General features: G+C 37.3%; 1 protein-coding gene across 2 annotated transcripts in view; it reads left to right on the forward strand.

Annotated features, from left to right (window-relative positions):
* The window catches only part of SLC16A7 (solute carrier family 16 member 7), a 197932-nt gene that overhangs the window by 127458 nt on the left and 44750 nt on the right, over window positions 1–25724 (forward strand). For both annotated transcript variants that reach the window (XM_055579085.1, XM_055579075.1), the window contains exon 3: window positions 8643–8889. In XM_055579085.1, the coding sequence (XP_055435060.1) occupies window positions 8673–8889 (217 nt within the window). In that variant the 5' untranslated portion in view covers window positions 8643–8672. The remainder of the gene's footprint in view (window positions 1–8642; window positions 8890–25724) is intronic.

A 25724-nucleotide genomic window follows, 5' to 3' on the forward strand; every position in this document is an offset into this window, starting at 1 on the left:
AAATCTTTTCAAAACCATTCTTTGACAAGATATAATATTTTCTATCAATTTAAACAATTAACATCTGTGGAATATTAATAAACTTACAGAAGTGTCCCTGCTAGGATGTGTCCATTTTTCAATAGAATCTATATTCTGTGCATTATTTGTGGTGAAAGTTTTTCTTTTTTTTTAAATCTAAATTTATTTATTTTAATTGGAGGCTAATTACTTTACAATATGGTATTGGTTGTGCCACATATCAACATGAATCCGCCACGGGTGTATATGTGTTCCCATCCTGAACCTCCCTCCCACCTCCCTTCCCATACCATCCCTCTGGGTCATCCCAGTGCACCAGCCCCAAGGATCCTGTATCGAACCTGGACTGGTGATTCATTTCTTATATGATATTATACATGTTTCCATGCCATTCCCCCAAATCATCCCACCCTCTCCCTCTCCCACAGGGTCCAAAAGACTGTTCCATACATTTGTGTCTCTTTTGCTGTCTCGCATACAGGGTTATCATTACCATCTTTCTAAATTCCATATAAATGTGCTAGTATACTGTATTGGTGTTTTTCTTTCTGGCTTACTTCACTCTGTATAATAGGCTCCAGTTTCATCCACCTCATTAGAACTGATTCAAATGTATTCTTTTTAATGGCTGAGTAATACTCCATTGTGTATATGTACCACAGCTTTCTTATCCATTCATCTGCTGATGGACATCTAGGTTGCTTCCATGTCCTGGCTATTATAAACAGTGCTTTCATTTGACCTTAATGCTGTAGTTTTCTTGACATTTCAGGTAGGTTTCTAACATACAAATGTATCCATGGAGAGAACTTTTCCAGTTATTTTCTTAAAGTCTTGGAACATTAGATGTCTTTGACTATTTTGATCCATAAGAATATTTTAGATATGCACAGATGACATAATAAAAAATACTTAAGTTTCTTTTATGCTTGTTTCCTCTTCTAAATACATTAAACAAGAGTCTTATTTATAATTTTATTTATGTAATTTTAAGAGTCAGCAATGATTAGTGAAATCCAGTCCCTGACATTATTGTTTCACTTGGGTTTAATTTTTGATATTTCCTGAGCTTTAGTCTTATTTAAAAGATAGGGACAATATCTTATAGGGCTTTTGTGGAAATTTAGCTGAGTAAATAAATACTTGATAAGCACTTAGCATAAGTACTCAATATTTGAGTCAGAGATCCCTTTATTCATTTTTGTATACTTATGACTTAAGTTACAGATTAATTAGATTATACTGCATTTAAATCAGTAAATTCATCAGAAATATATGAATATAGGAAAACAATAAAAATAGATGCAAAATTATTAATAATATTGTGTTAGGATAGTGTGATTATGTAGTTTCTTTATTTTCTTGGTTTTTAAATAGTATTCTATTACAGGGATCAGCAAACTATAGGCTTAGTCTAATTTGTAAACAAAAGTTTATTGGAATATCCACACTTATTTTTTTTTAGTATTGTCTGTGGCTGACTTTGCACTAAAACTATTAAGATATGAGTAGTTATGAGAGAGACCATACAGCCTGCAGAAACTTAAATATTTATTATCTAGTCCATTATAGGAAATGTTTGCTGACTCCTGCTTTATAACTATCAATGTTATAAAATAAAGAAAATAAAATGTAATTGTTGATCAAATTGAAAAATAGAGAGAATCTTCACCACAATTATCCAAAAGGAGAAATATCAGAAGGTGATAGAAAATGCTGGTAGATATGTCTACAGCTCATGCAAGAATCATTCCATTCTTTGGTTCACCATCGAACTGGAAGGGAAATCCAGAGCTATTAAGTATCAATTAATGAGATCAGGATGAACATATGGTGATTAAGTACTTAAAATCCTAGTCAAAGCAATTAGGTAAGAAAAAAAAAAATCAAAGACATCAAATTTGAATGAAGTAGTAAAAATTATCTGTTTCCAGATGACTTGACCTTATAGAAACCCTATACTCCATCAAAAAAAAAAAAAAAACAAAAAAAAACTGTTAGAACTATCAACAAATTTGTAAAGTTGTAGGATACAAAAATCAGTACACAAAGATCAATTGTTTCTATGCACTAATAATGAATTATTGGAGAGAGGAATAATACATTGTTGTAAGAAAAAAAAATTCATTTACAATAGAATAGCACCAGAAAGAATAAAATTCTTAAAAATACATGTAACCAAGGAAGTAAAAGATGTATACATTGAAAAGTATAACATTGATGAAAGAAATTAAAGAAGACAAAATAAATGGGAAGCTATTCCGTGTTCATTGATTAGAAATATTAATATTGTTAAAATGTTCATATAACCCAAAGCAATCTACAGGTTCAATGCAGTCTTTATCAAAATTCCAATGCCATTTTTGTTGAAATAGAACAATCAATCCTAAATTTTGTATGGAACCACAAAAGAGCCTGAGCAATCTTGAAAAAGATCAGGCGGTATCACACTTCCTGACTTATATTACCTGATTTCTAATTCTATAGAAATAGATTTATATTTCTAATTCTATTACCTGATTTCTAAGTCTATTATTTCTAATTCTTAGTCATAGAATTAGACAATACCACATTGTGGTATTGTCTAAAAACAGACATATACATCAGGAAAACAGAATAGAGAGCCCAGAAATAAATGCATGTATTCGTCAATTAGTTTTTGACAAAGGTGCCAAGAATATACAATGGGGAAAAGATAGTGTCTTAAATGGGTGCTGGGAAAACTGGATATTCACATGCAAAAGAGTAAAACTGCACCCCCATTTTACACTATTAATAAAAATCAACTCAATATGGATGAAAGGCTTGAACATGACCTGAAACCATAAAATTCCTAGAAGAAATATAGTAGGGGTTAGCTCCTTGACATTATCTTTGTGATGATTTTTTGGGGGATTCAACATCAAAAAGGCAACAAAAGCAAAAGTAAACAATTGAGACTATTAAACTAAACTAAAAAGTTTCTTCACAAAGAAGAAAACTGTCAACAAAATGAAAAGGCAGCCTATGAAATCGGTGAAAATACTTGTAAGTCACATATCCAATAAGAGGTTAATATCTAAAACATACAAGGAACTCATGCAACTCAATAGCAAAGAACACAAATAATCCAATTTTAAAATGGGCGGAGGACCTCGATAGGTATTTTTCTAAGGGAGACATAAAAGGCCAACAGGTACATGAAAAGGTGCTTAACATCACTAATCATTAAGGAAGTGAAAATCAAACCACAATGAGATTTTACCTCATACTTATTAGAATGGCTATTATCAAAAAAAAAAAAAGCAATACTGGAAATTATTTGGAACAAATACTGGCAAGAATGTGGAGACAATGGAAAACTTTTATGCTCTTGTTTGGAGTGTAAACTGTTTTCAGCCTCTATGGAAAAAAGTATAGAGGTTCTTCAAAAAATTAAATGTAGAACTACTACCATATGATTGGGCAGTTCTACTTCTGGATATATATGCAAAGGAAGTTCAGTACAGTCACTCGGTCATGTCTGACTCTTTGCAAGCCAATGGACTACAGCACGCCAGGATTCCCTGTCCATCATCAACTCCCAGAGCCTACTCAAACTCATGTCCATTGCATCAGTGATGCCATCCAACCTCTGTCATCTCATCCTCAGTCATCCCCTTCTCCTCCTGCCTTCAGTCTTTCCCAGCATCAGGGTCTTTTCAAATGAATCGGTTCTTTGCATCAGGGGCCAAAGTATTGGAGTTTCAGCTTCGGCATCAGTCCTTCCAATGAATATTCAGGACTGATTTCCTTTATGATTGGCTGGTTGGATCTCCTTGCGGTCCAAGGGACTCTCAAGAGTCTTCTCCAACACCACAGTTCAAAAGCATCAATTCTTCGGCGCTCAGCCTTCTTCACAGTCCAACTCTCACATCCATACATGACCACTGGAAAAACCATAGCTTGGACTATATGGATATTTGTTGGTAAAGTAATGTTTCTGCTTTTAATATGCTGTCTAGGTTGGTCATAGCTTTTCTTCCAGGGAGCAAGTGTCTTTTAATTTCATGGCTGCAGTCACCATCTGCAGTGATTTTGGAGCCAAAAAAAATAGTCTCTTGCTGTTTTCATTGGTTCCCCATCTATTTGCCATGATGGATGGGACTGGATGCCATGATCTTAATTTTCTGAATGTTGAGTTTCAAGCCAATATTTTTCACTCTCCTCTTTCACTTTCATTAAGAGGCTCTTTCATTTCTTTTTGCTTTCTGCCATAAGGGTGGTGTCATCTGTGTATCTGAGGTTCTTGATATTCCTCCCGGTAATCTTGATTCCAGCTTGTGCTTCATCCAGCCTGGCATTTCACATGATGTACTCTGCATATAAATTAAATAAGCAGGGTGACAATATACAGCCTTGACGTACTCCTTTCCTGATTTGGAACCAGCCTATTGTTCCATGTCTGGTTCTAACTGTTGCTTCTTGACCTGATTACAGATTTCTCAGGAGGAAGCTAAGAAGGTCTGATATTCCCATCTCTTTAAGAATTTTCCACAGTTTGTTGTCAACAGAAAATTGGTTCAGAATTGGGAACACGTGTACACCTGTGGCAGATTCATGTTGATATATGGCAAAACCAATACAATATTGTAAAGTAATTAGCCTCTAATTAAAATAAATAATTTTTTTTTTTAAGAAAATTGGATCAAAGATTTACTGAACATGGCCCCACCCAGCAGAACAAGACCCTGTTTCCCTCTCAGTCAGTCTCTCCCATCAGGAAGCTTCTATAAGCCTCTTATCCTTATCCATCAGAGGGCAGACAGAATGAAAACCACAGTCACAGAAAACTAACTGAATTGATCACATGAACCACATCCTTGTCTAGCTCAATGAAATTATGAGCCATGCCATGTAGGACCACCCAAGATGGATGGGTCATGGCAGAGAGTTCTGACAAAACTGGAGAAAGAAATGGCAAACCACGCCATTATTCTTGCCTTGAGAACCCCATGAACAGTATGAAAAGGCAAAAAGGTATGACACTGAAAGATGAACTCCCCAGGTCTATAGGTGCCCAATATACTACTGGAGAAGAGTGGAGAAATAACTCCATAAAGAATGAAAAGATGGAGCCAAAGCAAAACCAACACCCAGTTGGGGATGTGATGAGTGATGGAGGTAAAGTCCAATGCTATAAAGAGCAATATTGCATAGGAACTTGGAATGCTAGGTCCATGAATCAAGGGAAATTGGAAGCGGTCAAACAGGAGATAGTAAGAGTGAACATCAACATTTTAGGAATCAATGAACTAAAATGAAATGGAATGAGTGAATTTCTCAGATGACCATTTTATCTACTACTGTGGGCAAGAACCCCTTAGAAGAAATGGAATAGCCCTCATAGTCAACAAAAGAGTCTGAAATGCAGTTCTTGGATACAATCTCAAAAATAACAGAATGATCTCTTCATTTCCAAGGCAAACCATTCAATATCACAGTAATTCAAGTCTATGCCCTGGACCAGTAATGCTGAAGAAGCTGAAGTTGAACAGTTCTATGAAGACCTACAAGACCTTCAGAACTAACACCCAAAAGATGTCCTTTTCATTCTAGGGGACTGGAATGCAAAAGTAGGAAGTCAAGAAATACCTGGAGTAACAGGCAAATTTGGCCTTGGAATACAAAACAAAGCAGATCAAAAGCTAACAGAGTTTTGTGAAGAGACCATGCTGGTCATAGCAAACACCCTCTTCTAACAACACAAGAGAAGACTTTACATGTGGACATCACCAGATGGTCTATAGTGAAATCAGATTGATTATATTCTTTGCAGCCAAAGATGGAGAAGCTCTATACAGTTAGCAAAAACAAGACTGGGAGCTGACTGTGGCTCAGATCATGAACTCCTTATTGCCAAATTAAGACTGAAATTGAAGAAAGTAGGGAAAATCACTAGACCGTTCAGGTATGACCTAAATCAAATCCCTTACAATTATACAATGGAAATGACAAATAGATTCAAGGGATTAGATCTGATAGACAGAGTGCCTGAAGAACTATGGACAGAGATTCATGACAATATACAGGAGGCAGTGATCAAGACCATCCCCAAGGGGGAAAAAAAAAGAAATACAAAGGAAAGGCAATCATTATCTTAGAGAGATATCTGTATTTCCATGTTCACTGCAGCATTACTTACAATAGCCAAGATATGGAAACAAGCTATGTGTCCACTGACAGATGAATGGAAAAACAAAATGTGTACACAAAGGGGACTTCCCTGGTGGTCCAGTGGTTGGGACTTCACCTTCCAGTTCAGGGCATGAAGGTTCAATTCTTGGTCAGGGAGCTAGATCCACAGGCCTCGTGGCCAAAAACTAAAACAGAAACAGAAACAATATTCTAGCAAATTCAATTAAGACTTTGAAAATGGTCTCCATCCAAATGTATATATATACACACACACACACACACACTTACAATCACTCATACACACAATGAAATATTATTCAGCTTTAAAAAATAATGAAATCTTGCCATTTGGGACAACATGGATAACCCTGGAGAGCATTATGCTCAGTGAAATAAGCCAGATGGAGAAAGATAAATCCTGCATCATGACATTTAGATGTGGAATTAAAAAATCATACTTGTAGAAACAAAGAGTAGATGCTAGTTGCCAGAGGCTGGGGGATGTAGAAATGTGGAGAGGATGGTGAAAAGGTATAAACTTTTAGCAATTATATGAATAAGTTCTCAGGATCTAATGTATAATAAGGTGACTACAGTTGATAAAATTGTGTTGTATAATTGAAATTTGCTACCTTAGTAGAACATAAAGTGTTCACACCAAAAAATGTAAATATGTGAGGTGAAAGTTGTATTGATTAATTCAATTGTGGGAATCCTTTCATAATGTATATTAAATCATCTTGCACATTTTAGATATACTTTACCTTTATTTGTCACTTATAACTCAATAGAGCTGAAAAAAATCAAAAAAAGAGGTTATTATGGTTTAATGTCTGAGAACTTCCTTGCAGATATGCCTGACTCACAAAATGTAAAATAAGTCTTTTAATCTGTAGTCTGTTATCTGTTAATTGCAGATTATATCAATTTCTCTCCATATTTGAAATGCTGTAAAATATTATGTTAAAAAAATCTTAAGTATATTTTCAAAAATTAACATTAAAAAAAAAAGAGTAAAAGTGATAGTTTTCCACCCTGTTACTTCCATTCTACTACTCATCATTGTAGTATTTATTCTAGGGAAGCAGTGCTCTACCTATTTTAAGTTTCATTTTTATCACTTTGCCTGTATGTGTTTCTGAAGGTAAAGTCCTTGGATAGAATTATGGACAAATTATAAGACTAAAGAATATTTTCACAAAATGTGGAAGGTGATATAGAAGATCACTGAAAATATCTTAGATATAATTTGACATCAGACAAAAATTAAACCTCTGTTTTTCTTTGTAGATACTATTTTAGGTTTTTTTTTTTTTTTTTTTTTTTGGTAGTTTTCCTGGATTAGTGGCAGATTTAGCTTTTATTTGCATATTTTTGAAATTATCTTACCAATGGACAAGTGTTTACTTTTTCCTCTATATTTCAACTGAAAAATATTTGCAAATGGAATGAGAGTAGTAAAAAGAAGATGCTGAGAAGTATTGGCAATTACAGCTAAAAGCCAAGTAAGCAACATCATTCTACAAAGAATATTGATGCTAGGGAACCAAGGTTTTCTTAAATTTAATTTCAGTTGTATTAAGCTATATGTGATCATTCCTTCCCACAAGAGAGTGGGTACTCTATACCATAAAGCTAGCAGTTAAGTGTTCCTGTTGTTGTTCAGTCGCTCAGTTTGCAATTCTATGGACTGTAGCCCACCAAGTTCCTCTGTCCATGGGATTCTCCAGGCAAGAATACTGGAGTGGGTTGCCATTCCCTTCTCTTTACGGGTTCCTAGGCATATCCAAAAAGAAAGTCCCTTCCTTTGACTAAAAATAACATACAATCTGTTTGATTGGGAGCATTTCACTGCTATGAAGAATTCATAAAATGATAGGTAGTACCAGTTTTGGAAGTGCATTAAAATTAATTTATTAGAATCATACAATTTCTAATCTTATAATTTTAGGAAATATTGATAGATACCTGCTGAAATATTTTTAAATATTCTCAATTACTAAAATTGGAAAAATTATAAAATATGCCTACTATTCTCTAAAATTCATCAAATGTAATATAAGATCCTTTTAACCTTGGTATATATAATCTTAAATGTTTGGATTAAGAAATCATTCTGTTTTGAGGGATGACAGCTCCATTTATCTTAGAAATCAGAGTGAGATAGCGTTTGTTTCTTTGTTGGTACTTTAGTATAGATCTGAACTTAACTTTCTCTTTGAGTGGTTTTTGTTTCCGTGAACAAAATGCTTTCAGTTTTTAGCTCATAACAGAGTTACATACCTCACTCTAATTTTTTGGTAAATTTGCTGATAACTTCCTGAATAGCAGAATATTAAAAAATATTTATGAAAATTATACAGTTGTAGTTAATGTAATAAAAATATAATATTATTTTGGTAACTCAAAAGTGACATGAAAATGCAAGTATGGCCTAAACTATTATTTCATTTTTTTAAACACAGGTTACTTGAATTTCAAATAGAGAAGCAGAAATGCCGCCACCTGGAGGCACCCCACCACTACATCCACCTCCTGATGGAGGATGGGGCTGGGTAGTGGTTGGAGCAGCTTTTATCTCCATTGGATTTTCATATGCGTTTCCCAAAGCTGTCACAGTATTCTTCAAAGAAATCCAGCTCCTATTCAACACTACCTACAGTGAAATAGCATGGATATCATCCACGATGCTGGCTGTTATGTATGCAGGAGGTAAGCTTCTTTGGACTAAATTGATTTCTGGTTTAAGAAAACAATTGCTCCATGCCACAGTATTTTACATGTAGTATCTTGGTACATTAAAATCCTGTTTTCAGATTACCCTCACTTAAAACCAAGAAGGATAATTAGGGCTGAATTTTTAGTGATTTTTAGTGATTCAGCATATTGAACTATTCACTTCATTCTGAGTCTTACTAGAGAATTTATTTGAATGAGCATGGCTTTGCACAAACTAAGGGTTACTAAATTATGGAATTTTTAGCGGTGGCAAATTTCCATTTAATTTGGAATAGAGGCTATACTATAATGTTAGTATCATTTCATAATATTCCTGCAATTGGTAGACATGCTTTCTTATGAATGGGAAAGAAACTCAAGTTGCTGACAACCTATTTTCTAAGCCTAGGAAGTAATTCACTTTAAGCTTCAAAAATGGAGTGTTATCATGTACATTCTGGATCCATTCAAGTTTGTATGAATAAAATCATTCCTTACCTCTGTAGCTTATTAAATTTGTATTTATTTAATATAAATTAAATATTAAATATCTGTGTAGCTTCCTTAAATATTTTAACATTTAAATGGTTGCTTGACAGTTTTCTTGTTACATTCCATGTTCAAATGAGGGTGTGATTCATGAGGGATAGTGAATAAATTGGTACCATAGTAGTGTATTGGCCAAAAAGTTCATTTGATTTTTTTTTCTGTAATTTGGCTCTAGTAGTGCTTAGTTGTCTTTAAAGTCACTTGAAACAATTTTGTTGAATTGTATTATGACAGATGTCATAGTGTGTGTTAAAAAAAAAAGCATATTAAAGTTGGTGCACTTTTGTGTAGCTATTTTAATATTGAATATGGAAGAAAACATTTTTGGCATATTATGCTTTATTATTTCAAGAAAGGTAAAAATGCATCTGAAACACAAAAAGATTTGTACAATGTATGGAGAAGGCAGTGTGACTGATCAAAAGTGTCAAAAGTGATTTACAAAGTTTCCTTCTGGAGTTTTCTCTCTGGACAATGTTGTACCATTGGGTAGGTCAGTTGAAGTTTATAGTGATCAAATCAGGACATTTATTGAGAATAATCAATGTAATACCATGTGGGAGGAAGCTGACATACTCAAAGTATCCAAATCAAGCTTTGAAAAGCATTTGCACCAGCTTGGGTATGTCAGTCACTTTGATGTTTGAGTTCCTCCGTAAATTAAGCAGAAATAAAACCTTCTTGGCTATATTTCCACATTATATTTCATTAAATATAATGAAATGTTTTTACAACAAATTGTGATGATGAAAACTGGATACTATACTATAATGTGGAATAGGAGAGATCATGGGGCAAGTGAAATGAACTATCACGAATCACACCAAAGTCCAGTCTTCATCCAAAGAAAGTGATGTGTGTATGGTGGGATTAGATGGGAGTCCTTTATTATGAGCTCCTTCCTGAAAACCAAACTATTCATTCCAACAAGTACTGCTCCCAGTTAGAACAACTGAAAGCAGCACCTGAGGAAAAGCTTCAGAAGGAGTAAACAGAAAGTATGTAACTTCCCATCAGAATAATCCAAGACCACACATTTCTTTGATGACCAGGAAGACTGTTATAGTGTGGCTTGAAAGTTCTGATTCATCCATCATATTCACCAGGCATTGCAGCTTCAGATTTCCATTTATTTTGATCTTTTTAAAACTCTCTTAATGGAAAAAAATTTCAATTCCTTGGAAGACTGTAAAAGGCACCTAGAACAGTTCTCTACTCAAAAAAAGACAAAAAAAATTGGGAAGATCAAATTATGAAGTTGCCTGGAAAATGGCAGAAGGCAGTGAAACAAAATGGTGACTGCATTGTTCAATAAAATTCTTGGTGAAAATGAAAAATGTGTCTTCTATTTTTATTTTAAAACTGAAGGAACATTTTACAACCCAATACTGCTGACTATTAAAAACTACTGGATTATTAGTGCATTTTTGTGTCACCTATCAGCTTTAAATCAATCCCAACATCAGACAAGATTGTCTACAGATTTTTTTAGTCATTACTTAAAATATTTAGATTTTAGGATTTTCATTTTTCAACTGGATATTTGACTTTAAGGTACAGATAGAGACTCAGAATATAAACACTTAGAAGTGTGTGTTAGTTGCTTAGCCATGTATGACTTTTTGTGACCCCATGGACTGTAGCCTGCCAGAGTCTTTTGCCCATGGAATTTTCCAGTCTAGAATGCTGGAATGGGTAGCCATTCCCTTCTCCAGGGAATCTTCCCAACCCAGGGGTTACGGGTCTCTGGCATTGCAGGCAGATTCTTTACCATCTGAGCCACCAGGGAAGCCCAAACACTTAAAGAAGTTATACAAATCATCTTTCAATGTCTTACTTTATAGGTGAGGATAATATGGTTCATAGTGATTGTGATATAAGATTAGGAATAATATCAAAAACGTGTTCACATTTATTTTCAGCTCAGGCCTCTCTAAATGCTTAGTGTCTCATATGACTTAATCCTCTTAACATTCTGTAAAATAAGAATTACTGCTCTCCATTCTATAGCCAAGGAAATTGATAAAATACTTTTCCTAGTTCAAGCAACTCATTAGGGACATAAATTGAGACCCCCCACACACATGTAATCACTATGCTCTTCTGCCTTTCTCTTCCCTCTGTAAAATGGCAGGGCTATATCTGTCCAAGGCCTTCCACAAACCTGATTCAGGTGCTGCCCCACCAAGGTTTTTGCTTTAGTGACATAATAATTATTCTTTTTGCTGTTTTTGTTCAGTCACTCAGTTGTGTCCAATTCTTTGCAACCCCATGGACTGCAGCATACCTGCTTTCCCTGTCCTTCACCATCTCCTGGAGCTTGCTCAAACTCATGTGCATTGAGTCAGTGATGCCATCCAACCATCTCATCCTCTGTCGTCCCCTTCTCGTCCTGCTTTCAATCTTTCCCAGCATCAGGGGCTTTTCCAATGAGTTGGCTCTTCACATCAGATGACCCAAGTACTGGAGTATTGAATTATTCTTCAGGGTATAGTCTTTTTTTTTTGGTACTACCAAGGTAAAAATGTGATCCCCCAATAATCCTTTGTGTGTGTGTGTGCGTGCGTGCATTGGTGGGTATTTTCTATTTTCCATAAGTCAGTGACTTTACATTAATCCAATATATGTCTCTATTACCCTTTTGGTTGCATTAAATTGATGCATTTAAGTTCCAGTACCAAAAGATATCTTTAAAATGCTATTTGGGTATGTCAATGGACAATTCTGCTTTTAAAACACTTTGAGATTCTCTGTTAGACAGTTGCTTTAAGGGTTGTCCTGTGTTGTCTCTGATGACTGTAGAAACAGTAGATACTGTGCCCTCAGTCTAGTTCATCTATCCCATGGGTCAGGTGTTCCTTAATAATGTTTTGCTAAAGCAACACTGATAACTGTTTTGTCCTGAGTTCTAAAACACGCTAATGTTAAGATATGTAGTTTCCTGCTTCTTAAATACAACTGAAATGGATTCCTCTAGTGAATTTGTGTAGGTCTACTTAAATTTGGACTTTGGGTTCCATACATTCATAATTTTCAGTTGAGTTGATCATTGACTAACTTACAAGCAACACAAAAATGTATGTAACCTTTTTGAAAGTGAAAGTTGCTCAGTTGTGTCTGACTCTTTGTAACCCCATGGACTGTACAGTCCATGGAATTCTCCAGGCCAGAACACTGGAGTGGGTAGCTGTTCCTTTTTTCAGGGTGTCTTTCCAATCCAGGGATCGAACCCAGGTTTCCCAGATTGCAGGTGGATTCTTTACCAGCTAAGCCACAAGGAAAGTCCAAGAATACTGGAGTGGGTAGCTTATCCCTTCTCCAAGGGATCTTCCCAACCCAGGAATCAAACCAGGGTCTCATGCATGCAGGTGGATTCTTTACTAGCTGAGCTATCAGGGAAGCCCAAAGCCTTTGTAGTCTTCCTTTAATGAACTCCATCCAGATAGAGAATTAACAAAGAGAGCATGGAAGGTCATATGGATATTTTAAGGGCCAGGCCTAGAAGGGTTAAAAGACATTTCTGCACACCTTCCCTTGGTCAGAACTTTTATACTGCCCCTACCTAAAGGCTTCCCAGGTGGTGCTAGTGGTAAAGAACCTGCTTGTCATTGCAAGAGACATAAGAGATGTGGGTTTGATCCCTGCATTGGGAAGATCCCCTGGAGATGGGCATGGCAACCCAGTTCAGTATTCTTGGCTGGAGAATCCCATGGACAGGAGTCTGGCAGGCTACAGTGCATAAGGTCATAAAGAGTTGGACACTACTGAAGGGACTTAGCATGCATGCAGACCTAGAGGCAAGGAAGGGTTTCTGAAAATTCAGGGTTTCTAGAGGAAGAAACAAAATAGGATAACATAGAGCAAGTCTTAGACAGAGCTTGATATCCCAATAATCATTCTCTATCCAATGAAAGCAGGATGTATTTATAGACTTAACCATGATCATATGACAGCCTTCCACTCCCTGGTTGGCTCTGAAAGAATGCTTAGAATGAAGAACAGTCCAATTACTTTTCTCAAACCAATAAATCTCAGCATCAAATTATAAATAAGTAAATAATATAAATGGGGCTTCTCAGGTGGTGCTGGTGGTAAATTTGAAGACCATAAGGCAAAAGGCATATAGTTTACTATTAAGAACAATGAGTCTGTATACCAAGTAACTGAAATATTGTGTTCAACATAATGCTAATTGCTTTAGCTTAGAGAACATCTAAGATCTGACACTCATTAGGGCTTAGCACTCAACCTATTAATCACCATGGTGGGGTCACGGGGTAAGATGGAGTGTGTTCAGAAGCTTGGCCTATGATGTCTGGGCTGGAGTCTCTTGTAGCAATTAGTTGGCATCTGGGCCTTGGTAGCAAGGTATTATCTTCCCTTCTGATGTCTGAATTAAAAATGAAACTAATAAAAGGAATGCAGGAAGGATGGCAAAGAATACAAATTATGTTTATCCCTTACTTCATCCTTAGAATAATAGCATTAAATTACAGCAACCCATCTGGCCAGCCATATGGTCTTCTGGAGTTCTAAAGAATTTTAGCAAATAGGTCAAGCAGAGTGGTCACCCCATTAATAAAGCACTAATTAGAAGTAGAAAACATATTACAATTTAAACTTTCCACATTGTTTAGACAGATATAAGGATTCATTTTACAAACAGTAATTATGTAGGATTAAGTTTTAGTGTAATGTGTGTCTTTGTTACTATATCAAAAGATAATGTGAACACAGTTAGCTACACAATTGTAGAACACAGATTTGGGGCTGCCAGTCTCTGTGAGAACCTCATGTTATTTTTCTGGTATATCTGTTATGACTCGGAATAATCAGCCATTCTAAAGAGGAGAGTTGGCTTTGTCTCCATGGCAACTTACTCTTCGGTTTTATGTGAGCATTGACTGTCAATTGTGCTAAAGTAAGGGTGATGGTTTTATGATGGATTACTTTACACAAGGGACCAAGCATCAAACCACTGAGCTTATTTTACTGGAGGCAAACAAGCAAACGGTTTTAGGAATAGGAGGTTGGTGACCATGGTATATAATGTGTATTTATCTAATCTTTAAAGTCAAAATAAGTTCACTATATTATTTTACTTTGTGTTCTGACTATGTTTGCAGACTGGAGACTATTAAAATAAGTCATATAGTGCTGTATCTTCAGTTCAGTTCAGTCGCTCAGTCGTGTCCGACTCTTTGTGACCCCATGAATCGCAGCACGCCAGGCCTCTCTGTCCATCACCAACTCCCGGAGTTCACTCAGACTCACGTCCATCAAGTCCGTGATACCATCCAGCCATCTCATCCTCTGTCGCCCCCTTCTCCTCCTGCCCCCAATCCCTCCCAGCATCAGAGTCTTTTCCAAAGAGTCAACTCTTCGCATGAGGTGGCCAAAGTACTGGAGTTTCAGCTTTAACATCATGCCTTCCAAAGAAATCCCAGGGCTGATCTTCAGAATGGACTGGCTGTATCTTAGCAGCAGTTAAAAAAGGAAAGCTCATTCTAACTCTGTGATTGTGATACCTAGGACTTTCAGCTTCCGCTTAACTTCACAAAACCCGGGAAGTACCAGGTACACTTGGACAGCCCTGTACAAGAAGTTTATGTCCTTCTTACACCTATGCCATAAGTACCTGTGCTCAGTCATGTCTGACTCTTTGTGGCCCCATGGTCTGTAGCCTGCCAGGCTCCTCTGTACATGGAATTTTCCAAGCAACAATACTGGAGCAGGTCGCCATTTCCTTCTCCAGGGAATCTTCCCAACCCAGGGATTGAACCTGCCTCTCTTACATCTCCTGCATTGGCAGGTAGGTTCTTTACCACTAGTGCCACCTGGGAAGCCCCATACCTATGCCATGGTGCGTAATTTTTTTCATCTATGAGTGTATGTATTGCTGATTTTCCTAGGAAATTTGGTACAATGTGGCAGAAGTCATTTTGCTCACCAAACTTCCATGTGCCCTTGAATATGACTAGTTCAGACCAATGAATTGTGAGTGGAAGGATGTTTCTCATCCTTGGACACGTGAGCAAGGCAGTTCTAGCTGATGCAATGTCTTCCTTTTGCCCACAACCTTCTTGCATATGATTTGCTACAATGGGAATATTCTTGGCCCACTTTATATTAATACTTTGGATGAGGAAGAAAGGACTTTCTGTTAAGCTTCTGCAGTTTTGTCATGTGGAATAAAACCTAGATTATACTAATCAGTATAGACATGAAGGCATATATTGTCATGTAACTATAAATTATATAAATTTTAAGACTAGAACAGACTATAGGATGTCCTTAGTCATTGAGTTTATATTATGTCATAAGGTTTGTATGTGTGCTACTTTTTCAGTTCTCTGTTAGAGAAGAGTAAGCCTTCAGTATCACAAATGAAAAAGGAGTCATATGTGAAAATCAGCATTGTCAATTTTCAAGGGAATAAAAGTGAGAGGCGGGTACTTCAAGACACAGAAATAGGGATAAAATAAAGCCCATGGAACTTTCTTTGTCCCTCTCAAGACAAGGATGGAAGAGGCAGGAGTCAAGGGCAGATCCCAAGTATGCTTAGGCCTTTGAAACTATTCAGGGAGATACTTTCTTACAGAAGGCTGCTAATCCAGTCCACATAGTATTGGATTGTTACTAAGGTTTATTTTCAAAAGAGAGAATTTAAGAAACTTTACTCAAATCCCTTTTGATATGTATGTTTTAGACAATGAACATTTTACTTACTGACCTATGGAAAGAACCTACCTATTAATTTATTCCTTGGCAAGAATAAGAATATCTTTCCTGATTTTGGGTTTAAAATTACTCTAAAATATGCTATTCTCTCATAGTTTATGCAGATGTGTTTTGGCTGCAAATGACAGAAACCTTATTCAAATCCCCTAAGGCTTAAAGAGAAAACATCCTGCATGAAGATCAGAAAAGGGGCTCAGGTAACAGAATCTTCCAGGTCAGCTAATGCAGATGACTGCTATCTGTCCATCATATTGCTGTCTCCCCTCTACTCTCTGGTGGAATATCTTTGTCTGTTTACTTTAGTAGCCTCCTGCTGACACAAGGAAGATGATTAACAGCTTCTACATCTTATATTTCAGTCTCAAATTTGACATAGGGGAGACTGCTTCTCTTCCTTAAGTTGTATATAGACAAATTCTGGGGAAGACTGCTAGAATCTGGCCTACTTTTCATCTGCCCCTGAAGGCAGTGGATGGATGAGAAGCTAACATTGGCAGCCTAGGTGGAACTGTGTATTTGGTGTAGGAGATGGGCAGTACCCTAAAAGAAGGATAACACTCTTCCTTGAGGAAGGAAGGCTCTTGAAGAGAAAGCAATGTGTCCATGACTCTTTTTAAAGGAGCTTCCTCAGTGGCTCAGCAGTAAAAAATCTGCCTGTAATGCAGGAGATGCAGGAGCCCCGGGTTCAATCCCTGGGTTGGGAAGATCCCCTGGAGAAGGAAATAACAACCTACTCCAGTATTCTTGCCTGGAAAATCCCATGGAGAGAGCATCCTGGCAGGCTGTGGTCCATGGGGTCCTAAAGAGTTGGGCCCAACCGAGTGACTAAACATGGCGCTTTAAAAAATAGACTAATATATGATTTCCCAGAAATAAAACCATATGCCACTTTTTTACTAATCACTCAGTCGTGTCCGACTCTTTGTGACCCCATGAATTGCAGCACGCCAGGCCTCCCTGTCCATCACCAACTCCCAGAGTTCACTCAAACTCACGTCCATCAAGTTGGTGATGCCATCTCATCCTCTGTCATCCCCTTCTTCTCCTGACCCCAATCCCTCCCAGCATCAGAGTCTTTTCCAATGAGTCAACTCTTGGCATGAGGTAGCCAAAATACTGGAGTTTCAGCTTCAGCATCATTCCTTCCAAAGAACACCCAGGACTGATCTTTAGAATGGACTGGTTGATCTCCTTGCAGTCCAGGGGACTCTCAAGAGTCTTCTCCAACACCACAGCCTTGCTGCAGTACTGGGTTAATGGGGCCTGGAGGCCCTAGGGGCAAGGAATTTTATGAAAGTAAGTTCTGACTTTTTACCCTCATGGGGAGGCAGGGAATTATGAAGTTTGGATTACTCTAAACTTAGGAAGGATTTTCAGATATATGAATGGCCCTATTCCCTGAGTCAGGAAGATCTCCTGGAGAAGGAAATGGCAACCCACTCCAGTATTCTTGCCTGGAGATACCATGGACAGAGGAGCTTGGTGGGCTACAGTTCATGGGGTCACAAAGAGTCGGACATGACTAAGGTCACATGAAAACACATATGATGGCCCAAAAGAATGAGCTATGTCCACTTTACCACCTGAAAAGTAGGAGGCATAGGGGAAATGCCACAGCAAGCATGAGTAAATGCAATACTCCTTTCAAACTGATTATTGACCTATTAATTTCTTGCTCTATCCTCTGTTTCCACACTTTATTGGCACAGGTTGCTCTAGTAAGCTCTCCTGCTCCTCAGGGAAATACAAGATTAAGTTCCTACAAGCTGCTGGTCATGTTTTCATCAACTGATCAATAGATAACTTTGTTTTATGTGTGTTTCTATTTAAAGACACCTTATTTAATATATATCATCAATTCATTAACATGAACCTCATGGCAAACAGCACTGTTACTTGTGGCTGAAAGAAAAATGTATAACATGTATATTTCTCTTTTGAGGCTCATCACAGTCTTCTTGTGCTTAGTAATCCTAGGCAGCAACTAGAGCACTAGGTTTGAAAGCCATTTCAGACAGCAAAATCACCAGTAGAAAGTGATTTGGGAAATGTAGGAACTAGATAAGGAGACCCTTGTTTATCGATTGAGAGCTGAAACAAGAAGGCAGAGTGTCACCTAGTTTGACACCTCAGTTGGGAACATGCATGGCAACTGGTTCCAGTTTGTTTCCACTTTGCACATCTCCAGGATGACAGAGAAATTACTTCAAATATTGATTTGATGCTTACAAATGCATTTTAGGGAGCAGACAGGTTTGAAAATGCAGAATCCAAGGATAATGAAGATCAACTTACCTATAGAATTTATGTGAGAGAATTACTGTTCCTATGCTGTACAAAAAAGCTTTGGAGTAACCCAGTTTTTATTATAGTTGTTTTATCTATTGTTTTTAAGAATGAGATAAGCCCACATAGTCAAAAAGTTAACTTACATTTACATTTATGATTGTACTGATGCAATTGATTATCACCCTCGATTTTACTGAAGTTCTTATTAGTGGAATACAAATTTCTCAAGCTATTAAAGAAATAATAATGATACTTAGAATCTTTCTAGTCACTAGGAGGGCATTAAGTGGAAAGCTTTGGGAAGCTTCTGTGGGAGCTATGATACATTTTTGAAGCGATACTCAGTAGCCTTACATTGTTCTCATTAGAATGTGCTCTGCACTCCCTAGGAATGCTTTATGGTTATAGTGTGTTGTTGGTTCATGCCATTCTTCTCTGGCCTCACCTCCCATGCAATCAATGATTGGATTAAATGTAAATCCAAGGAACCAAATGGAAGCAACCTATATATTTTCTCAGCACCCTAGTAATGAGTGTGTATTCCTGGAAGACTGAAAAGGAATAAATCCAATAGAACTTTGGTCTACTTTGGATTCATGTGTTCTTTACAGATGATGAGTGAAAATAATTTGTGAATAAGAACATGCGTAAAATCCAGATAATGAATAAAGAAGAACAAAAGGATAAACACTGTGTGTGTATTAGTGATTTGGAGTTTCTTTTAATTTTTCCAAACTCTTAGTGTTCAGGTCCACAACTTACATTGATGAAGAAAAATGATCTAGAGACCAAAAGGATTTACAGTAGCCTCTTAGTCTTATTAAATAGGAGAAAAAAAAATCAGAGTAAGATCAAAGTATTTGAAATTTTATCTCAATTGTTGTAAGCCTTTGGGATGTTAGTGGAAAGGTGAAATATTATGTGCTGTGGAAATGATGGTTGTGAAATCCATGTGGCAGAAATAACAGGCAGTTGCTTATTTGACTTTTGGGCTACAGAAACTATTTTTGAAACAGAGATCTTTCTCAATGTTGCAGATTTCTGTCATCTTCCAAAGAACAGACATGGATCTAGAGATGGAGAAACTTTTCAAAGCCTCCCTGTTTTCTTTTATCTTATTGTCTGGGATAAACACCCCCCTCCCCCCCAGTATCAGAAATAGGCAAAGGATTGAATTTTAATAACCTCATTTAGAATGTCCTTGAACACTTTAGAGGTTGTCATCAACCTTCCAAATACTTCTTGGTTATGAAGAGTATTTCACAATTAGTTTAAAGTATATATAAAATATCTAAGTAGAGTTAATTTTGCCTTTTCAGATAAAGAAAAACAAGTTTAATGAGATGACTAAGATGAAATGAACTATAAGCCTTTCTCATGAGCACTGAAGCTATCAAGAAATATTAAGTACCTTTATGTTGTGGCAAAGATATTACTTAGAGGTGTTCCTTAAATCAAACATGATATGTTTTAGAAGCTGGATAAAACTTTACAAGGGCAGGATAACCTCTACTCCTTAAAGTTGGCTTTCATGTTAGTTCATATGCAACTGAAGTAGAAGTTTAAGGCAATTTATGAGTTTTCCTGACAAAATAGTGTGGCCCCTATGTACTACAAACATCCCAAAATATGCACGTGAGAGAAAACAAGGAAAACGTTTTTATCCACCTTGTATTTAAGTTTATATTTGTGACCTCTTATTCTTTTTAACTGGTATTAATCTCATAGGTTTAATGAATGGTATAGCAGTTAATGGGAGAAGGCAATGGCACCCCACTCCAGTGCTGTTGCCCGGAAAATCCCATGGATGGAGGAGCCTGGTAGGCTGCAGTCCATGGGGTCGCACAGAGTCGGACACGACTGAAGCGACTTGGCAGCATAGCAGTTAGTATTGAATAATCAGCAGATACAGATTTTTTTTTCTATCTACTGGTAAAGAAAGAAAATAGAAATGATTTACTTCTGCATTTTCTGTAGCCATTCCTTCTCCCTTGGAGAGCCAGTAGCAGTGGCAGAAAACATATCTCACCAGGAAACCTGAATTTCTATTTGGCTTCAGACATATTTGTTGCTTAAGCTAAGTGGCAAATATTTACCATAGAATGAATTTAATAAGTCCTAAATTAAACTAGCTAAACATTTGAATATTAGTTTTACCTTCAATGATCAGATCAGATCAGATCAGATCAGTCGCTCAGTCGTGTCCGACTCTTTGCCACCCCATGAATCGCAGCACGCCAGGCCTCCCTGTCCATCACCAACTCCCGGAGTTCACTCAGACTCACGTCCATTGAGTCAGTGATGCCATCCAGCCATCTCATCCTCTGTCGTCCCCTTCTCCTCCTGCCCCCAATCCCTCCCAGCATCAGAGTCTTTTCCAAAGAGTCAACTCTTCGCATGAGGTGGCCAAAGTACTGGAGTTTCAGCTTAAGCATCATTCCTTCCAAAGAAATCCCAGGGCTGATCTCCTTCAGAATGGACTGGTTGGATCTCCTTGCAGTCCAAGGGACTCTCAAGAGTCTTCTCCAACACCACAGTTCAAAAGCATCAATTCTTTGGCGCTCAGCCTTCTTCACAGTCCAACTCTCACATGACCATACATGACCACAGGAGAAACCATAGCCTTGACTAGACAAACCTTTGTTGGCAAAGTAATGTCTCTGTTTTTGAATATGCTATCTAAGTTGGTCATAACTTTCCTTCCAAGGAGTAAGCATCTTTTAATTTCATGGCTGCAGTCACCATCTGTAGTGATTTTGGAGCCCAGAAAAATAAAGTCTGACACTGTTTCCACTGTTTCCCCATCTATTTCCCATGAAGTGGTGGGACCGGATGCCATGATCTTCGTTTTCTGAATGTTGAATTTTAGCCAACTTTTTCACTCTCCACTTTCACTTTCATCAAGAGGCTTTTGAGTTCCTCTTCACTTTCTGCCATAAGCGTGGTGTCATCTGCATATCTGAGGTGATTGATATTTCTCCCGGCAATCTTGATTCCAGCTTGTCTTTCTTCCAGTCCAGCGTTTCTCATGATGTACTCTGCATATAAGTTAAATAAGCAGGGTGACAATATACAGCCTTGACGAACTCCTTTTCCTTTTTGGAACCAGTCTGTTGTTCCATGTCCAGTTCTAACTGTTGCTTCCTGACCTGCATACAAATTTCTCAAGAGGCAGATCAGGTGGTCTGATACTTATATAATATTCATGACCTTTCAACTGTCACTGTTTGGTTGTTTTTTTTCTAAAAAGTGGTCCTTTTTCCACTGACAGATTGTTTCAATTTCTTGGTAGTGTTTAATTGTTGATTTTTAATGCATACATGCAAATATATAAAAACTTTCAAAGATTAATAACTGATTTTAAACTAAATTCCCAAACAAAAGAGGTCTTTTTTTTTGCCGCTTCTCCCGCCTTGTTTTTTTTTTAAAAGGATAGTATGCATGCATACTAAGTCGCTTTAGTTGTCTCTGACTCTGTGCTCAGTCATATGACAGTAGCCCACCAGAGTCCTCTGTCCATGGGGATTTTTGAGGCAAGAATACCAGAGTGGGTTGCCATGCCCTCCTCCAGGGGATCTTCCTGAACCAGGGATCAAACCCATGTCTTTGTGTTTCCTGCATTGGCAGGTGGGTTCTTTACCACTAGTGCCACCTATAGCATAGTGCAGATAGTGGTTTAGGGTATAGACTTGGATTTGACTGCCCAGATTCCAGGCCTGCCACTAACTAGTGGAGTAGTTCCAACAAGTTACTAGATATCTCTCTACTTCAGTTTCTTATAAATAAAATGCCTTTGCTTCTTTTCATGAATATACATTTCTGAACTCTAATTCAATTAGTTTGATCCCCCTAATTAAACATGATACAAAAGAACAAGGTGGTTACTGGGGCAAACATACTTGCCATGTAAACCTGTGTATGTGATGTTAATATAATGCTCTAATCACTTAATTGCAAATACATGGGGAAAAAGTAGAAGCAGTGACATATCTCCTTTCTTGGGCTCGAAAACACTGCAGATGGTGACCACAACCATGAAATTAAAAGATGCTTGCTCTTTCGGAGAAAAGCCATGACAAACTTGCTACTGCTAAGTCGCTTCAGTCATGTCTGACTCTGTGCAACCCCATAGATGGCAGCCCACCAGGCTCCCCCGTCCCTGGGATTCTCCAGGCAAGAGCACTGGAGTGGGTTGCCATTTCCTTCTCCAATGCATGAAAGTGAAAAGTGAAAGTGAAGTCGCTCAGTCATGTTCGACTCCTAGTGACCCCATGGACTGCAGCCTACCAGGCTCCTCCATCCATGGGACCCTCCAGGCAAGAGTACTAAAGTGGGGTGCCATTGCCTTCTCCCATGACAAACCTAAACAACATATTAAAGAGCAGAGACCACTTTGCCAACGAAGGTGTGTATAGTCAAAGCTATGGTTTTTCCAGTAGTCATATACAGAGGTGAATGTTCAACCATAAAAGAAGCTGAGTGCTGAAGAACTGATGCCTTCAGACTGTGGTGTTGGAGAAGACTCTTGAGAGTTCCTTGAACTACAAGGAGATCAAACCAGTCAATCCCAAAGGAAATCAACTCTGAATGTTCATTGAAAGACTGATGCTGAAACTGAAGCTCCAATACTTTGGTCACCTGATGTAAAGAGCCGACTCATTGGAAAAGACCCTGATGATGAGAAAGATTGACTGCAGAAGGAGTAGAGGGCAGCAGAGAATGAGATGTTTGGATGGCATCATTAACTCAATGGACATGAATTTGAATAAACTCCAGGAGATAGTGAAGGACAAAGGAGCCTGGCATGCTGCACTCTATGGGGTTGCAAAGAGTCAGACATGACTGAGCAACTGAACAACAATAACAACAACTAACATTGAGCTTATTTAAGTTGTTTCAAAACTCAAAATTATCCAAAGGCTGGCACAGCATCTACAGTATAGAAACTGGGGAAAATGGATTAAGGAGAGAAAGTATCAAATGATAATGCTAAATTTGCCTTTGATTTCAAATTAAAAGAAGTATATAAATAAGATGAAAAGCTCATCTTTCTATTACTATGATATTGTTTTGCCTATCTTTCTTCTATACAAATGTCAAATTAACTGTTTAAAATTTTAGTCCCAGCGAGTTGACTCATTAGAAAAGACTCTGATGATGGGAGGGATTGGGGGCAGGAGGAGAAGGGGACGACAGAGGATGAGATGGCTGGATGGCATCACTGATTCGATGGACATGAGTCTGAGTGAACTCTGGGAGTTGGTGACGGACAGGGAGGCCTGGCGTGCTGTGATTCATGGGGTCGCAAAGAGTCAGACATGACTGAGCGACTGAACTGAACTACTGTTCTGTATTCTAGGTTCCTTTCCTTTCTAGTCTTTTTTCATGCAATAATCTGAGAAAAGCTATCTGATGTAGGATACATATGGTGCCAAATCCATCATAATTACAGAGAAGCCATTGAGTCATCATCTTTTGCTGTGAATGGCTGCATATTGTCTGAACAGATTTTAACACAATATGTATACAAAGCGAGCACCATACAGGGTAACATAATGCAGCCAGAGAAAATTCAAAACAGAGAAGCTAAAAGCATCAGAAACACATACGTGGTTTGTGTTTATTTTTGAAATAGAAGATAGCTCTTCTATCAAGACAGACAAATCAGATTTTATCTTTATAGTGTAGAAATATCAAGTCTAAGAAGAGAGATGATAAAAGAATATAAAGTTCTGAAGGGTATGGATTATGTGAATAGATGTAACTAAATTCCACAATATTGGAATTTCAGTGAGAGAGAAGGAAATGTAGGACCCAAGACAGCCTGAAAAAGACAAATTTTATAAGAGAATCATAATCCAATAGAATGTGTGATCCCAATAAAAAATGAATTAGACCAAAATTTTAAAAGAATCAAAGTTTAGATAAACATATGAATGGTAGATCTAGATATAAATGGCAACAAAGGTGTTTAATTATATTCCTTATCAGTTTACCCTTATTGAGGTTGTTGAGCTGTGAATTTACTAAGAATAAGATAGCATGCTAATCTTTCAAGGAAATATTGGAAAAGAGACTCATACTTTGGTCTGTCTGACTTTAAAGTTTGTATTTCTGTTTAATTTCTGTTTTAGTGATAAAAGAACCTTATCTCTCAATTAAAAAATAAATTTAAAAAAATCTTAAAAAGACCTTATCCTTTTCTTTCTTAATTTCCAGGTTGGGATAATATGCATCAGTCATATATTCCATCCATTATGCCATCACTATCAAAATAATATAAAATTGGAAGGAGAGTATATTTGTTCTAGTTTGGAATTTTCTTATATTACTGTTAAATTTGTATACTTATAGTTGACTAAAATTTCTTGATATCACTTTTTTTTCTTGTGAATTTGATCTGTTTTCTTGAATAAAATATAATTTTCTGAAGGCATAACTAGTTCTCATGCCAATAGAAATGTATCTTTCTGTTACTGAAAAGGACCAGTCATGAACTTCCTATGTCACTAAAATAACACAGAGAAAAAGCACAACTTTGAAGTCAGATAGGCCTAGGAATGCCATGTTTCTAATATCTCCTAAAATATGCTATCTAAAGAAAATATCTTATATCTCCTAAAAGTGTGTTACCTAAAGAAAGCTTTAGTGCTTTCTCTACAAAATGAAAAAGGATTATGGATTCCAACATAGATAGTTTGTTGTAAGAGAAAAAGTAGTTCAGGAAGTAGTAGTTACCATCAATCTATCACCATCATCATTCAGTCTCTTTCGAGTGAGAACCTAACTCCACATTGACATCCTTAAACTTGCCATTACCAATGACTTTTAAACCTTTCACATTCTCAGTTTTCTAGTATTTTACTCTCCACTACTGGATTCTATCTTAGTCCATTTCCTCCAGTACCCAACTCTAGTAATCCTTCAGTTGACTGGTGCTATCCCTATATGTATTGACACTGACCCACTTGTCAATGTACTAGCTTTACCCGCCTTACCTAGCTAAAGAGCAGATTCGATGATGATCACTTCTTTGCATACATTCTCCACTTGCCTGCCTCACTACCCACTCATTTCCCTGCATCCCTTGCTGAAACCAGAATTGCCTCAAGTTGGCTCTTCACCAGGTCTGTGCCTGCATTTGTGCAGCTCAATGAAACTGTAGAAAAATAGGCTGCAGGACGTCAGTTCAGTTCAGTTCAGTCGCTTAGTTGTGGCCGACTCTGTGAACCCATGAACCACAGCACGCC

This window comes from Bubalus kerabau, chromosome 1, assembly GCF_029407905.1.
Source record: "Bubalus kerabau isolate K-KA32 ecotype Philippines breed swamp buffalo chromosome 1, PCC_UOA_SB_1v2, whole genome shotgun sequence".
NCBI classification, from domain to species: Eukaryota; Metazoa; Chordata; class Mammalia; order Artiodactyla; family Bovidae; genus Bubalus; species Bubalus kerabau.